Source organism: Oncorhynchus mykiss, chromosome 13 (genome assembly GCF_013265735.2).
Source record: "Oncorhynchus mykiss isolate Arlee chromosome 13, USDA_OmykA_1.1, whole genome shotgun sequence".
Lineage (NCBI taxonomy): Eukaryota > Metazoa > Chordata > Actinopteri > Salmoniformes > Salmonidae > Oncorhynchus > Oncorhynchus mykiss.
This window is the reverse complement of record NC_048577.1, coordinates 29,229,039-29,245,509: the sequence shown is the minus strand read 5'-3', so window position 1 is coordinate 29,245,509 and position 16,471 is coordinate 29,229,039. Positions and strand designations below refer to the sequence as shown.

General features: G+C 42.5%; 1 protein-coding gene across 1 annotated transcript; it reads left to right on the top strand.

The window, feature by feature from the left end:
* Window positions 1-12,918: 12,918 nt before the first annotated feature.
* LOC110486067 (transmembrane protein 121) lies at window positions 12,919-15,933 on the top strand. The gene has a single exon (XM_021557385.2). The coding sequence runs from the start codon at window positions 14,648-14,650 to the stop codon at window positions 15,674-15,676; it is 1,029 nt and encodes a 342-aa protein (XP_021413060.1). The 5' UTR covers window positions 12,919-14,647; the 3' UTR covers window positions 15,677-15,933.
* The last annotated feature ends 538 nt before the right edge of the window (window positions 15,934-16,471 follow it).

Sequence of the window (16,471 nt, the reverse complement as noted above, 5' to 3'; positions counted from 1 at the left end):
TTGCAATTTACAAAACCAACTCTATGGTAAGCATTTGCTTAGTTTGAATAAGGAATAGAAATTGTAACATGCTTAGGGGAGAGAAACATGCAGAGGTTTCTTTTTCCCAACAAGTTATTCAGGTAGTGTTGTGCAACAATTGACACTTACGAGGAAAACAGTGGTGTGGATTAGTTAGGTAGGTTACCCCTCCCCACAACTGCCATAGGATCAGATATTTCCTAAATCTTCTAATGGTTGAGGTTAGATCGGGGGTGGGATAATCTAATCTCCAAGATCTGTATTTACAGTAACACAGTGGGCTACTCTGCATACTGTAGCATCATTTCAGAGATTGAAAGGTTGAACATACCTGCTGGTTCCTGGAATCAGATAAGGATGGCGACAGCAGAAATGTGGCACAAAATGTGGAAGGAAATACTACTTTATATACAGTAGTATTGAACAATGATAGATAATGGTGTAAGGGAGTGCGTAACTGGCGGCAGTGAAGACAGGCGCAGGAGAGCAAAACTGGGTAATCAACGGAGCAGTTTTATTCATAAAAGCACCGGAAACCAGAACAACAAACAAATGTGTACAAAGCCCGCGCACCAGAGAAAACGTGCACATGCACTTACAATAAACAATTCCGCACAAAGACATGGGGGGAACAGAGGGTAAATACACAACATTTAATGAGGGAATTGAGACCAGGTGTGTGGGAAGACAAGACAAAACAAAAGGAAAATGAAAAGTGGATCGAAGATGGCTAGAAGACCGGCGACACCGAGCGCCACCCGAACAAGGAGAGGAACCGACTTCGGCGGAAGTTGTGACAAATGGCCTGCGACCTCTGGCTGACATTGAGGTTCCCTGGAGGCCCATTTGTGTTAGAGGGCTGGTGAACTGATAGAGTTAACCAGCTGGCCCAAAGGGCTTTAACCTCCTATAGGGCCTAGCTGACTGTCAGCAGGACAATGTGTGAGAATCCTCCACTACGGTTTCCATATTATGAACGCCTCAGTCTCAGCATAAATTATTTCATTCTCAGCAGGAGTTGACTCTGATATGCCTCCTAATATAGACACCGTTCTCCACAATTTCCTTAACAGTCTGAGATGGTCTTTACATAATGGTTACAGTATTAATTAATAGGAATAGATAATGCCTACAGTACTTTGATTATGTATAGTTCCTGATTAGTTCATAGTTAATAATTTTTGGTCTGGGAATAGTAGTTTTATACCATGGGCAAAATATGAACTGTGAACTGACCTTTTTTACCAATCAAAAGGGTTCAAGGTCAACATGCTATTAATTTGGAATGGAGGGGCCCCTCAATTCCTTTTTATGGTGTATTATAGTGTGTGTTCAATTCCTTGACAGCAAGTATCTCTTTAAAAAGTAGTTATGTTAGTATTGATGTCATCCATCTGACTGAACCTTCCATTACTCTGCCCCTATTGACAATACCGTGCATGGCTAAAACAAAAATGCAAGTTCTCCATCCATCCTGGTCAAATTGGCGCTATTGGCTTCTGAAATGGAAGTGATTGCCATAATATCTGAAATATTCATGTTTGATCAGTGCTGATACAATCATCACTGTAAAGTATTGAGGCAACGACCACGACACAGCAAAATCAATGCACACATCCCATTAGCTACGCTCCAATGGAGATTAAGCTGAGAGGATGTCCTGTCACGTGGTCGGCCATTTTATAGCGGGTTGGTATAGTCTAATTTGCTCTGAGACCCCTTCACAATCCAATCAATGACTCAGCAGGCTCCTAAAGGATGGTCTTTAGGGTCGAGGGAGTGGGAGGGAGAGGCTTGAAGACGGGCTTTAATTCAATATACATTGCATAAGAGGGGTGGGTAGAAATGAGTAATTATTATGTGGTGGGTTAGGAGAGGTGAGCTGAGGAAAGAATTTAGTGGATTAGGCGATAGTCTGGGAGGGGGGCAGGGGTGACGGCAAGGTGCCGGATAATTCTCCGGACCTTGGTGACAGAATTGGCGGCCATTTTGGATTGAGTGTTCAGGGGGAAAATACTACCTTATGAGGGAGAACACAGTAAAAGTTTAAGCATTAACAATTAAATGTATTTATTATTGTCAAGTCATATGTATTTGTACTTCTATGTACATCTTTGTAAGACATTAACACTTTGACTATAGCCTACGACTATGAGATCATGAGAATGTGGTGTCACGTTAAAAATGCACTATAATTTGCACTATAAAGCATTCAATTCACAAGGAAGCTATCAATCATTCATAAACCCTCAAAACCCACTGGTGAGACATACATTTAAAAAAACTTCCAATCCATAACCATGGTTTCAACTGCTCCTACAGCCTTGCTTCTGTACTTGAGTTTAACTGACGCCCGTCCCAGAAAGACAATTTCCATAGATGGCAACATAGAGAAATCATATTTGAAAACTCTTAATAAGAAACTTTATTCATCACCTTTGTACATAAAACATCCATTGAATCATTGAAAGAATCGTTGCTGAGGCCGATTTCTTTTTCATCACCCACGGCCGAAAGATATTTCAATTTTATATGAATCTAATGGCTGCCATGTTTTTGGATGACTTGATTACGTCGTCGCTGCTTGCCCTGCTGCCTGTGCGCACTGAATGCTAGTGTAAATGTGAATTTGGGCCGTGTAAACCGGATGCCACCCAGATATAGACGGTCCATGAATCGGTGTATGTGAGCGTGAGTAAATTATGTTGAAAACAACGGTCAGGCATCTTGGACGCAGTCCCCAGCTATTTATACTGCAGTGTAATCAACTGTTTAATTACAGTACAATGCCATTTCTGGGCATTCATGACGTCTCCTTTAACAGCGACTGTACTGTAATCTCAAAATATCTTATTTATGGTTCTATCGACCACCCAAAAACGTTTTTCATTGCTTCCGGGTCTTTGAAGTGCATTCATTTTTATTCAAGCTCAGATTATTTGATACATTTTAAAACATCAGAACTTGATAAACCAAATTCAATTGCTGATTTGCTACAAAATAAAAACATTAAAAGGAGCCCCACTATCTTTGGCCATGTCTTGTAACAAAATGACTGATACATGTTGCAAATTCAGGTAATGAAACTTTAAATTATTAAGGCTTTTAGATGGTTGTGTTATATGATATATTTTTTATCAGGATTTTCAAAAAACTAAAAAACTCTACCTCTAACTTCTGTGCTCCCTGGTACTTTTAAGTGCTCTGTTCTTGCTCCGACATGCTTTCGTCCTTTGCTGTCTGACCCAGTGGGGAGTAAGGTGAAGTTGCCCTTGGAAGGTTTGGATTTGGGGTGTGTCAGCCGATTCTAGATCTGTAACAAATGGCAACTTCTACCTGGAAGAAGTAAGTCAAGGATTGATATTGTATGTACACTCTTACAAAAAAAATGTGCTATCTAGAACCTAAAAGGGCTCTTCGGATTGTCCCCATAGCAGAACCCTTTGGTTCCAGGTATAAACCTTCCCGGGGTTCCATGTAGAACCCTTTCCACAGAGGGTTCTACATGGAGCCCAAAAGGGTCCTGCCGAAAAACAAAAAGGATTCTCCTATGGGGACTGCCAAAGAACCCTTTTATAACCCTTTTTTGTAAGAGTGTATAACCGCTTATAACTCCGTTATGACATGCTTATGACTGCGTTATCACCATCTCACCAAGAAGGTTCAGGTAATGTTTTCCCACGACCGCAGATGGATCTTAGTAGAATGAGGGACTCTCACCTCTCATCTTCACGAAGGCAATCTAAACACATTAAAACCTCGTAGTGTCAAGGGCCGCCCGCATCCATTAAAGTGACCTGTGCAGACTGCGAGGAAACGGATGGAAACGAAGGGTCCCATGCACCGTGCAAGGGTTTTCAGATGACCTGTACAGCTGCGGGAGAAGCGTAGGCAGGCAAAACTCACTGAAGCACGAAGAAGAAGGATGTCATCCTCCGGACAATTACCCGCCTGGCTCCAGAACACCGGAACAGTCTTTCTGACCTGGTTGTGTGCTCAGAGTCTCATACTGTATATACACACACTTTTTCAGATGAGAGTCCAAAGCACTTCCTAAGGGGAAGAGCTGGTATATACAGAAAGCTATTTTGACAACCAGAAGGCCAAGGAGTTGAAGATAAAAGATTAACAGACTGGTTAAAGTTATCAAAGCTGACTGAATTATCCAGGGCGATGTCTTACTTTGTGTCATTTATTGATGGTGTGAGTGTTGTGTCCACAGTCTTCTGACATTTGTATAAATTGTTTGATATTTCATTGTTCCTGATACGTGTTCCAGAAATGCCCGACAAAATGTTCATGCTGTATGTGGAATCCTTGTATCTTGACTTGATTTATTCTGATTTATTCTTTATTCTGATTCTTATTCTTGATTTATTCTTTATTCTTTGGTAGCAGGCTGGTCTTTTGAAATAAACTTTTTTTTTTAATCATGTAGTGTGGACACATTGAAGACTCCTTGTCAAAATAATTTGGGATCTGTGAGAAATTGGTAACTTAAATCTGTTTATGGCCTACAACGACTTTAAATAGTGTCAGTAACACAATAATCTGGAACACATGAGTTAGCGAATCTCCAAAGACTGTATCCTCACGGTGCTTCACACTCACACACACACACACAAACACACACACACACACACGCACGCACGCACGCACGCACGCACGCACGCACGCACGCACGCACACACACACACACACACACACACACACTTTTTTTTTAAATCTAGAGGGGATGTATATTGGTCTAAGGCCAGATACTGAAACATCAAACACTAATCGGTTTACCGCTAAACACACCCACATTTTATGGAGATTGAAATTGATTTCTGAGCCCGGACGCAAGGGACAAGACAACGAAAGTACCCGATTTGTTTTTTGTGTGAAAAAATGTCCAGTTTTACACACTTCTTTCGGTTTATTGCTGACTTACAGTTACAAGCTTAAAGACGGAAATAATAGAGGGGATAGCGCCTTATGGGCAAAGACAACGTGTGAGTTACTGGAACACTCATGGGTTTATAATGACTTCTATCAGCTCTTTTAGCTCTTTGACATCTGGAGATTAGAGAGGGAATTGAAACATAACATTCATTTTACATGTACTTTAGAATGAAAAGACAGAACGCCCCATTCTGTTTTACTCCCTTCAGCTTGAAAGGGCTGATCATGTAACCTTTTTCATTGTGATCTAAAAGGTCTTAAATTAGCACTCCCACAAAACGTGCATTTAAAATGTGGGGGAGCAACATCAGACAATGGTTCTGGGTCTGCCAATGGTTCTGGGGGCCTTCCCGCATTGCTATTTAATGCTCTTACCAAATTGCCATTCAAGGCTCATTTCATACATTTCTACGCTATCTAATTGGGCAATAAATGATGGCATCACTAGAGAAAAGTGTTCGGGAGTAACATTTAACTGTACAATGTACGTGTGTGCGTCCTTACTCCCTTGTCGACCTGGATTTAAATAATATTTGAAGTCATTTCACATGCTTTATTATCACGACTCAGGATATGAATCAGATGCAGACGTAGGAGGTGGAGGAATATTTATTATCACTAAGGGGCAGGCAAAAGGCAGGTCGAGGGCAGTCAGAGGATCGTAAACCAGATCAGAGTCAAGCAAGTACAGGATGGCAGGCAGGCTCAGGGTCAGGACAGGCAGAACGGTCAGAACCGGGTAGACTAGAAAGCAAAAACTTGAGAATAGGAGAAGCGGGAAACATGCTGGTAAGACCTGACAAAACCATTCGAACTGGCAACAGAAACAGAAAAACAGGTATAAATACACAGGGGATAATGGGGAAAATAGGAGACCCCTGGATGGAGGTGTGGAGTCGAGCACAAGACAGGTGAAACAGATCAGGATGTGACACTTTATATGTGCTTAATTGAGCTTGTCTGGCTTAATGGACCAGTAGAATAGCCACAAAGCTGCAAACCCCACCCACCTGGCACTCCAGGCTGACTGGGGCAAATGCTCAAAGTATTTGAGAGATGTCAAATAGTATTTGAACCCAGGTTTAGTCCCTAGTGGAAATTACGCCCATGCATCTCTCCCAATGAGAAGTATTTAAACCATCAGCTGCCACAAATTAGGGTGCATCTGCAGGTATGTAAATGTATGCTAATGTATGGCCTCTTTCCTCTCCCGCTGCTTTGAAGTAAGCTAGGGCAAGTGGATGGCTGAGAGTTTGGACTAGCTAGCATCAGGAAGCATGTGCCTGTTGGCTGATGCAGACACTGTCCCTCGAGTCCCAATGAGACAGATTTAATGTATATAATCGATCATTCACATATACATGCAGTTGACAATATCAATAGACCCCTTATATTTAATTCATCAAGCCAATCAATTAATAATCGTTATGTGTTGCTTAAATTAGGTACATTTCCTATTAAGTTGTGTAGTACATTTAATTAAACTTTAATTTAATTATGTGAAGTTTATCGCCAGGATTATAGTTTTATAGTCTGTATTTGATTTGGAGTTGAGGAAAACAGATAGTCTACCTCCTTCAGCAGAGAAAGAGTAAACATCGCATGCCAAGTACACAAGCAGAGAAAATGCCAGAAAAATGTGTCAAAGTTTTTTATCATGTGACAGCGGGAAATGCAAAGAACTGTGGGAAGTGGTGTGTCCGCGGTGTAAATGCCTTTGGATGCCAGATGCAATTTTACACTCATGTGTGGAATACTGAGGATTTTGGATGTGTGTGTGTGTGTGTGTGTGTGCGCGCGTGTGTGTCTGTGTGCATCTACATTACCTCTTTGCAAAATAAACACCCACACACTATGGAATATAAGCTCAAGATATAAGAGTGGACATTCAAAGTAAAGGCAGCCATGCTGAGAGAAACATCTACTTAGGTAACGCTTCAGGCACCCTACTGAGCATATGAACCATGTAACACATTCATACACAGCTCAAGGCTTTAGAAGCACCGATAGAGCTTCAGTTCTGTTTTTGCAAAGGAGATGCAATGCCAGGCTTGCAAAACATGTCCTACATCTGATTTCCCCTAAATGAATGACATTAAATAGCACAATCAAATGTCTGAACAAGTTACAAACACTCCTAATCTAATTCATATTACAACAGTATAACCCTTGAAAACATTTTTTTTTTAAAGTCCCCTTGTGACCTCTGATAGGTGAGAGGAAAGGATTGTATACAGGGGTGCATCTCAATAGTCTAAAGTGGCTTCCTCTCCTCATCTCCTTTCCTTCATCTGCACCGACGTGAAATAACAAAAGCACATTCCTGGTGGCAACCACAACATTACTCTGACCTATCCTGTGTTTTGAGGTCAGTGCAGAAAAAGGAGAGGAGAGGAGGAGAGGAGGCCACTTTTTAGATGCACCGCATGTTTCCACGTCACTGCTGGCACCCATTTAGTCCAGACCCATTGGGCCAAGTTGGAAAGGAGACTAGGGAAAGAACTACGCTATAAGAATATTTGGACCTACTGTCGACACTGGTTTTGGGTGTGCTTCTGAGGAAATCTAAGGCATAGTAAATTGGGCTAATTTGATTCCCATATTTGCATTTCCAGAGCATCTTTTCATTACTTTTTCATGTTTCCATCCCATCTAAAACTTTTTTTTTAAATAACACATTTGTGGGTCAGACGATACATTTGTAAGATTTCTGGTGTCTGGGAATCTTGGTCTGATTACTGACTCACTTGGTCATTAAAATGAAAAATGAAAGATTCTGATGACTAATTTTTATCCCAATTTGACTTTGTACACTCGTTTTCTGAGTCCCAATATTGTTGTTCTTATTCCTGTGTAGCAACACTGTGCTTTTAAAGTAGTTTCAACATTTGATTAATAAGGTACTTCTTATTAACTGCATTACAATTGCAGAGCCAAAACACCTAATGAAGAGGGGACTTAAAGTAAGAAAGTTGAGTTGAGTGTTTTTTGTAATAACACAGGAAGAAAACAGACGGCTGCTTATACTGCCTGTGTAATAACAACAACAACGCAACTTCATTATTATGCAATTACTAAAGTACAATGTCTAACAATGCTACCATCACCATGTTACCATAACAAAGTGCTGCCATCACTTTCTTCCATATGGTTTCTCTTTATGGCTGGACATAATCCATTTGGAGGAAAGTTATGGAAACACTATGTAACGCTGTTAGTTTTGCAGGTCTTGACACAAACCGGGGCGCCTTGGCACCTACTACCATACCCCGTTCCAAGCCACTTAAATCTTTTGTCTTACCCATTCACCCTCTGAATGGCACACACACACAATCCATGTCTCAATTGTCTCAAGACTTACAAATCCTTCTTTAATCTGTCTCCTCCCCTTCATCTACACTGATTGAAGTGGATTTAATGAATTACATCAATAAGGGATCATAGCTGTCACCTGAAGTCACCTGGTCGGCCTATGTCATGGAGAGAGCAGGTGTGTCAAGGCACAAGGCGAAACCCAGATGCAGACACAGGAGGCATATGATTGGAGTCTTACCATGTTTATTCATCTAAAAGGGGGTAGGCAAGAGAATGGTCATGTACAGGCAAAAGGTCAAAACCAGTCCAAAAGGGCAGGCAGATTCAAAGTCAGGGCAGGCAGGATGATCAGGCAGGTGGGGAAGTAGTCCAGAGTCAGGCAGGGGTCAAAACTGTGAGGACTAGCAAAAGAGAATAGAAAAAGGAGTACGGGGGGGGGGGGGGGGGGAAACACTGGTTGTCTAAACATACAAGACAAACTGGCACAGAGAGACAGGAAACACAGGGCTAAATACACTGGGGAAAATAAGCAACACCTGGAGGGGGTGGAGACAATCACAAGGACAGGTGAAACAGATCAAGGTGTTTTTAATGTTTTATATTCAGTGTACAATTTACAAATGAGCAAGTTGATTTCTGCAGCGTAGTAACTTTGAATATTTGAATGAACACCTTTAATCCATGTGAATACTTTACACAATCACAACAAAATAATAATGGGATCGCCATATTGCCTTGTTGGCACCAGCCCGCACAAACACCTACACAATGTTTGGTAATACACAAGTACAATATGTGGCGGTATATCATCGATTCTGTTTGATGCTCATCAACAGATGGACTTGTTCACTTGTGTATGTTCCAACGATGGACCCATAGTAATGCATGTCAAGCCAATCTGTCAATTAAGAAAAACAAAGCCTTTGAAAAGCCCTGCCTTCTGGTAAGCCGTTGTTTACCAAAATGGACTTGCAAAGCTTGGTCATGCTGTTCTTTGCACACAAAAAAGCTGAGATAATTGAACTTCCCCATGAGTCTCAGAAATTGTGCAGGTAGGCCTATTTCTTCTGTTCAAAAACATACACGTAAAGGGATTTTTTATAAAACGTAAGTGGTACATTTGCAACAGGCAAGCAAATGTGACTCACTATCCAATATGGTAATTAACTCTAGTGCAGCAGGCTACATTAAACATAATTTGTCTTTCTGTGTTCTTTCTGTAAAGAAAAAGGTGACATGAACGGTTGTGGTTACATGTTATAAATAACCACCAATGTTCTCAAAGGAAAAAAAAATGTTTTCAAAGGGGAGAAAATTACAATGGAACTTGAAGTGCCCTTTAACATAAATGGCCATCGTCAGTAATGGACAGCTTCTCTCCATGGGGTTCACTGGGTCTGCGTCCCAAATAGCACCCTTTTCCCTACATAGTGCACTACTTTCTACCAGAGCCCTATGAGAAATACTGTTCTACATAGGGAATAGTGTTCCATTTGGGATACAGACGGGGTATCTACTACAGCTTTCTACTTCTGTGCCCCCGAGTGGCACATGTGAGTCCAGATAAATAAATTAGGCACTTGGCATAGTGTGTGGATTATACCACCCATACGCATTTCACAGGACATATATCCTTCTTATGTATACAAACACATGCAGAAACAAATATGTATCACAGGAAACATGTAGCACAATTTTCCAGATGTTATATCCACACCAATGACCACAGCACAGCAGATGGATACGGTACGCTTTTCTGACCGACCGTGACCATGGCCATTATTCTTGGTGGCACGGGACCCAGGCTCGCACCAGCTGGAAAATTGGCTTTTATTTGGAGGCAGGGTCTTTAAAAGTAAACCACATGGAGGGGCCATGAGACACCAGTAACAGCTCTCCGACTGGCAGGACCAATATTTCACGGTGACGGAAGAAGTAGGTCAGCGCCAAGTAGTAGACGAGCTGTTGCTGAGAATATCGCTGGCCCCAGTGGACATTTTTAGGAATCTTAGGTACTTTCTCTCCACAAGGTACAGGTGACTACTCTGTCATGAGTTTCCAGTGTTTTCCCAGCCAATCAGACAGCCTAATGCTCACAGACAGGTGGGATTTGGAAATGTCACTTTGAGAAGTGTAATTGTAACATGTTTGAGGTTCTCACAAAAAAACTAATTTCTTTGCATGTCAAAATGATTTCCATACACCGTACCGAACTCCCTTTCTGAACGATACGTTCAAATTCCACCCCTACTCACAAAGGTTGCAACTGGGATGATACGATTCATAGACTTATCATGTGCTATTTGAGCTGTGTCAGGTATCAGATTATGTTGTGTTTGGATGGTGTTGAGTTGCCCATTGTTGCCCAAATTGCTCACTTACACCTTGAATTCTGTTGATACAATTATGCGAGCAACAGAAATTCCAACCCCATGTATCAAACAGTCCTTGAGACTCCAAAATCTTCCAAAGGTATTTTTTTTTTCTCAGCTAGAAAGAAGTTTTTCATTAGTTCATCCACTTTATTGGAGGGTGAAGTCATATGTGTAATGCATGTTGTTGGATGCTGTGGAACTGTTATATCGCCCTCATAGTTTATTGCCTCTTTGAGAAAATACGGTTTGAGAACCTCACATTTTGCATCTGCGTCTCCTGTTTCATTACAGTAATTGAGTTAGCGCTACTTTGGGCACTTTGCACATTGAATAGAAGAAAGGGGCTGGTGCCAGTTGCATATAAAGCAATTTAGACACTCCTTGGAGTTTCCATAGCAATAACCAACAAACAAGCTGTTATTCCTTTTGATAAGTAATAATATCACTAGTCCCATTTTCCCTGTTCAAACATAATTACATCGTAAGAAAGCACTTTAGCACTTGCTGAAAGCTCTCACAGTGTCATTGCGATTGATTACACATAATTGTATATTTTCAAGTGGTTTTGGCTGTGATAATGTTGTCAGTGAGAAAAACCATAAGAATATCCAACCAAGTCATAACAAAACATGTAATAGAACTAAAGTGCAATATTTATTAGTAATTTAAATTATTTTATTGTTATGGCACATTCAAATTGACAGATTAAACACACGTTAAAACATTTAAGAGATACAATTAAGAGTATACTAATGAAAATAAGTGGTTGCCTCAATGAAACACCAATCCTGGTTTCAGGGAGTATTTCTCAGAAAAAGGAACCTACAGGAAAGGCAGAAAGAGACTAAATGATTTCCCTGCAGAGAGAGAGAGAGAGAGGCTACAAAGCACAATTAACACATGTATCTACTTGGTGGAAAACACTTTCCATTTCTACTCGGATACAGCTCGTGCCTCACTATAGTGGGTAAGGACGATAGTCTGTCTCTGCTTCACTGGTGTTTAGATAGTTTAGTATAAGCATTCACGGCAGGGAGAGTGCCTGGAGTCAATGACACGCGATCCAATAAACTGATGGCCGGTGGCGGCGGCTTTCCCGACACCCCACTCCAACCCCGATCAAGCCCCCCACCTGTGTGTTCATATTTGGGAGTAATGCATCACAGAACCTGTCCCCTGGGGGGTGTCTTAACAGTCCGATGTTCAGATTTATGCCAAGTGATCAAACATGCCTTATTAGCATAGCGTAGCCTAGCGCTGGGGCTAACGCTCCCCCACACTGGCTCAAAGACCTAGTGTGGCGCCAGCCCTCCATCTCTCCATCCCCATTTATTATTACATGCTTAATTAGCCTAGCGAAGCGCTGGGACTAGGCAGCTAGCTCCTTCACACACTGCTAGCCCTCCCTCTTGCCCATTTATTATTTACGCCTGACGATCCCTCTGTTAATTCTGGAAAAGAGAAGTCTTTCATCAATAATGAAAGAGCCTGTCTTTCCAAAAAGAGAGATTGTGATGTTGAGGTACAGGTTATGGCTTGTAATGAGTAAGGCATGTATTATCAGCCATAGAAATATGATTTCTGGAACAGGCATCCTCATTTAAGTCAATGTTCAGGTCAATGTTCCATGATTCTATTTCTAAGTTATTGACGATTCTATTTCTATGCTCCCCTGTCGTTATTGTTATAAATTGTGTATAATTGCACCACACATTTTGGATGGATGGTGATATATTAAGTGCTCTGAGTATCTCTTGTCTCTCATCCCTGTGTTCCCTTGAAGAAATCAGTGCAAAGGTTCTGAAAGAGCAGCCAAGGCTTAGCCTCCCCCTTCTCCTCTCTCTCTCTCTCTCTCTCTCTCTCTCTTTCTCTCTCTCTCACACACACACACACACACACACACACACACACACACACACAGGAGGCACACACACAGGGGGCCGCTGGAGGGGACGTGTGTGTGAGGGTGTGTGTCACTAGTCTCAGTGGAGTGTGTGTGTGATTTGTGTGTGTGTTGGGGTGTGTGTCACTCGTCTCAGTGGAGTGTGTGTGTGATTTGTGTGTGTGGGGGTGTGTGTCACTCGTCTCAGTGGAGTGTGTGTGTGTGATTTGTATGTTATTGAATTCCCCCCCCCCCCCGAGCGTCTTTGCCCTCCCCTGATAAAAGGAGGATCTCGACATCTGAGGGGTTGGGTGGACTTCACAGCAGGGATCAGTCACTCTGAAGGAGAGGGACGAGGGCTTTAAAGAGCATGGGCCAGGAGGGGAAAAGAAGGGATGAAAAAAGAGAAGAGCATTTGATGGCAGGAAGCAGCTCACACATGACCATCACCATCGCTCCCTTACACCCCTATCTCTCTTTCCCTCGCTCTCTCTCTCGTCCTGCAGCTGTGGCTTTCTGAGCATGCCTCTTCGCCATCCAACGGCTGAGCGCACACGAGTGGGGGAAGGAAGAGAGGCAAGAGAGGAGGGGCGAAAAGAGATTCCAGCAGACCTAGTTTGAGAAGGCACAGACAAACAGAACCTCGAGTAGGAGCAAGGAGGGCAAATATTTATATATTTTCACATTAGAGGACATTTGAAACAGGGAGATTTGACAATGCTGTGGCAATGTGATGGCCATTTGCAACTCCTTTTCGGAGGGGGAAAGAAGATGACAAAGGAGGGAAAAGGGCTTTTCGTTGATGGCCGTGTGTGTGTCTCAATGGGCAGTAGGGCACGTCCGGCATTCGAGGGTTGACCGCACTCCGGTGGACATTCTAGGACACTCACCTAGAACAGATAGTTTATCAAAGGGACACATTATTTTTATCGTTCCGCATGAAGAGCTTTCGGTTGTCAAGGGGAGAGAGCATCTTTGAAGTGAGAGCACTTGTTATTGAAAAGGACAAGAAGCTTGTTGTTTTCAGGGATTCAACTTGAAAGATAAACTTTTATCAGTCCTTTCTTTTTGAGGTTGCACACACAGGTCCCTGTTCCCTTTTGTGACTCAAAAGGGGGAGTTCGGGGGAGGATTTTGTGCGTCAGCGGAAAGACAACATTGGAATCGCAGTTGTTCATTTCCTTTTCTCAACACAATATATTGGGAATATCACAGTGTTGGGAACGTGTGAGGATTACAATGGAGACGAAACCTATCATTCGTGGCAGTGGACATTCAATACTCAAATAAGGAACCATATCCATCATGTTTTTTCACTCCGTGCCACTGTATGGAATTAGTGCTGGAGTTCCCAATTCCACATTGGCATCCAACCGGAAATGTAACGCTGCGAATCCTTATGATTGATTGTGACTGGAGACGTAAGTGTAAGTGCATTGCTGAAACCAGTGGCGCTTTTTCTTACTGCTCGGGAAGAGCTTTTTATGCGGCAGCTTATCTACAATGTCCAACATCTAAAATGATATCAACCACTGACAGAATTACACGAACATTAAAGTAAGAGCAATTAAAGTAGAGCAATTAAAGTAGAGCAATTCCCAGTTACTGAAGATACTAAAGGACTACAAATCAATGACGTGGAGGTATTGTGTTTAGAGTGTAGCGTTTTAGAGTTAGGGCAAAAACTATTGGCAGTAAGGATTATTTTTTATTACAGTCCCTAGGCAGCAATGCGGTTTCAAAGTTACTCTGCTTGACTGTTTCCCTGCTTGTTAAGTACTGAATAGAGGTTGAAGGATAACTATTCATATTTACGAGGGTATTTTGGGGGAACTGATGGCAGGTCATGCAAGTGGACCTGACTTTGTACTCATCTGATAGGACTAAAACTATCTGAACCAACTGGTGGTATATACCTGATTCAACCAACAGGACTAAAATGAACTGATGAACAGAGACAGTTACCACACGTTTATTATAATACACAACCCTCTTTGAACCCAGGTTTTTGCTTTGACCCACAACCTTCATTTATTTGATATTTTATTACATTGGTTTCACTTCTTTCTTGGACCTATTTTTCTCTTTGACCTTCGGCATCTGGTCAGTAATGGTGCCACCACCGCCCACCAACAAGCCTCATGTGTGCTTGTCGGCCATCTTGATCATGGGTAGCATGGCGCTGATGGACGCCTACCTGGTGGAGCAGAACCAGGGGCCCAGGAAGATTGGTGTGTGCATCATGGTCCTTGTGGGGGACATCTGCTTCCTCCTCGTCCTACGCTACGTGGCTGTGTGGGTGGGTTCCGAGGTGCGGACCTCCAAGCGTGGCTACACCATGATCCTATGGTTCTTCTATGTCTTCGTTCTGGAGATCAAGGTCTACTTTGTCTACCAGAACTACAAGGCCGAGGACGGGAAGAGGGCAAGTTTGGACGGTTGGACTGGCGGCGGCGTGGACGGGGTGGCACGGAAGGCGCTGACATTGCTTCTGTCCATCTGCGTGCCCGTCGTCTACATCACGTTGGTGGCCATCGACCACATGGAGTACGTGCGGCCGCAGAAGAAGAAGGAGGAGATCCGGTGTCGACTCTTCTGGGTGGTGGTGGACTTGCTCGACGTCCTGGACGTGCAGGCCAACCTATGGGAGCCTCAGAGGAGAGGGCTCCCCCTATGGGTGGAGGGACTCATGTTCTTCTACTGCTACATCCTGCTGCTGGTGCTGCCGTGCGTGTCGCTGAGCGAGATCAGCATGCAAGGGGTGAACATTGTGCCCCATAAGATGATGCTCTACCCGATTCTCAGCCTAGTGACTATTAACATTATCACTCTCTTCATTCGAGGCGGGAACATGGTTTTCTATAGGGACTCCAGGGTGTCTGGGATACTGATGGGTAAAAATGTGATCGCCATTGTTCTTAAGACGTGCAGTTTCGTCCAGTATCGGAGGCATCTCGGTGAGGTCCCGTCTCCCGCTCTTGGGGTAGAGATGCAGAAGAATTGCGTTGTCCACGGCCCGAAAGTGACTATGCCTGTGCCCATGCCGATGCCCATGCCACCCCAAGTAGTGATTCAAGACTTCACAAAGTTTCCTGAAGAGATGGTGTGTGTGAGTGACACAGAGGTTGAGCAAACGTGACACACGTCTTGGTGAGAAAGTGCTAAAGATACATAACATATTATAAGCTTTATTATAGGACATTATAAAAGACTAATTCATGCGTATAACAAGTTATTAAGCATGATGCTTGCAGGGCTTCAGTAAAGTGTTACCAGAACAGTTGACACAAGGAAGCACTGTGTAGGGTCACAACAAGGTGTTGCACCATTTCCTAGGACAAGGGAGAAAATTACTATAGGGAGAAGTGAATGTGTGTCCCCCCCCCCCCCCCCCCCCCCCCCATGATGATGATCTAATGGAGAACAAAAAACAAAAATGAAAGGATCTTCTTAAGTATCGGACCCTTTTATTAAATGTTTGCCTAAAATGACATACCAAAATCTAACTGCCTGTAGCTCAGGACCTGAAGCAAGGATATGCATATTATTGATACCATTTGAAAGTAAAACCTTTGAAGTTTGTGGAAATGTAAAATTAATGTAGGAGAATATAACACATTAGATCTGGTAAAAGATATTAAACAAAAAAACATGTGTTTTCAATTTTTTTGTTCTGTTCCATCATCTTAGAAATGCAAGAGAAAGGCCATTAAATCGCATAGGAGTTTAGGCGCCAGATGGCAGCAGTGTTTGTGCAAAGTTTCAGACTGATCCAATGAAGCATTATATTACTGCACAAAATGCAATTGTATCAAAATGCAATTGTATGATGTCTGCCCAAATGTGCCAAATTGGTCAATTTATATATTTTCAAGTACATAACTATAGAGAACATTCAAAAATGATATGGTAATAAAATATTTCAATTTACACA

Excerpts from the sequence above, each read along its gene's own strand:
- LOC110486067 (XM_021557385.2), top strand. The coding sequence starts at position 14,648 with ATGGTGCCACCACCGCCCACCAACAAGCCTCATGTGTGCTTGTCGGCC.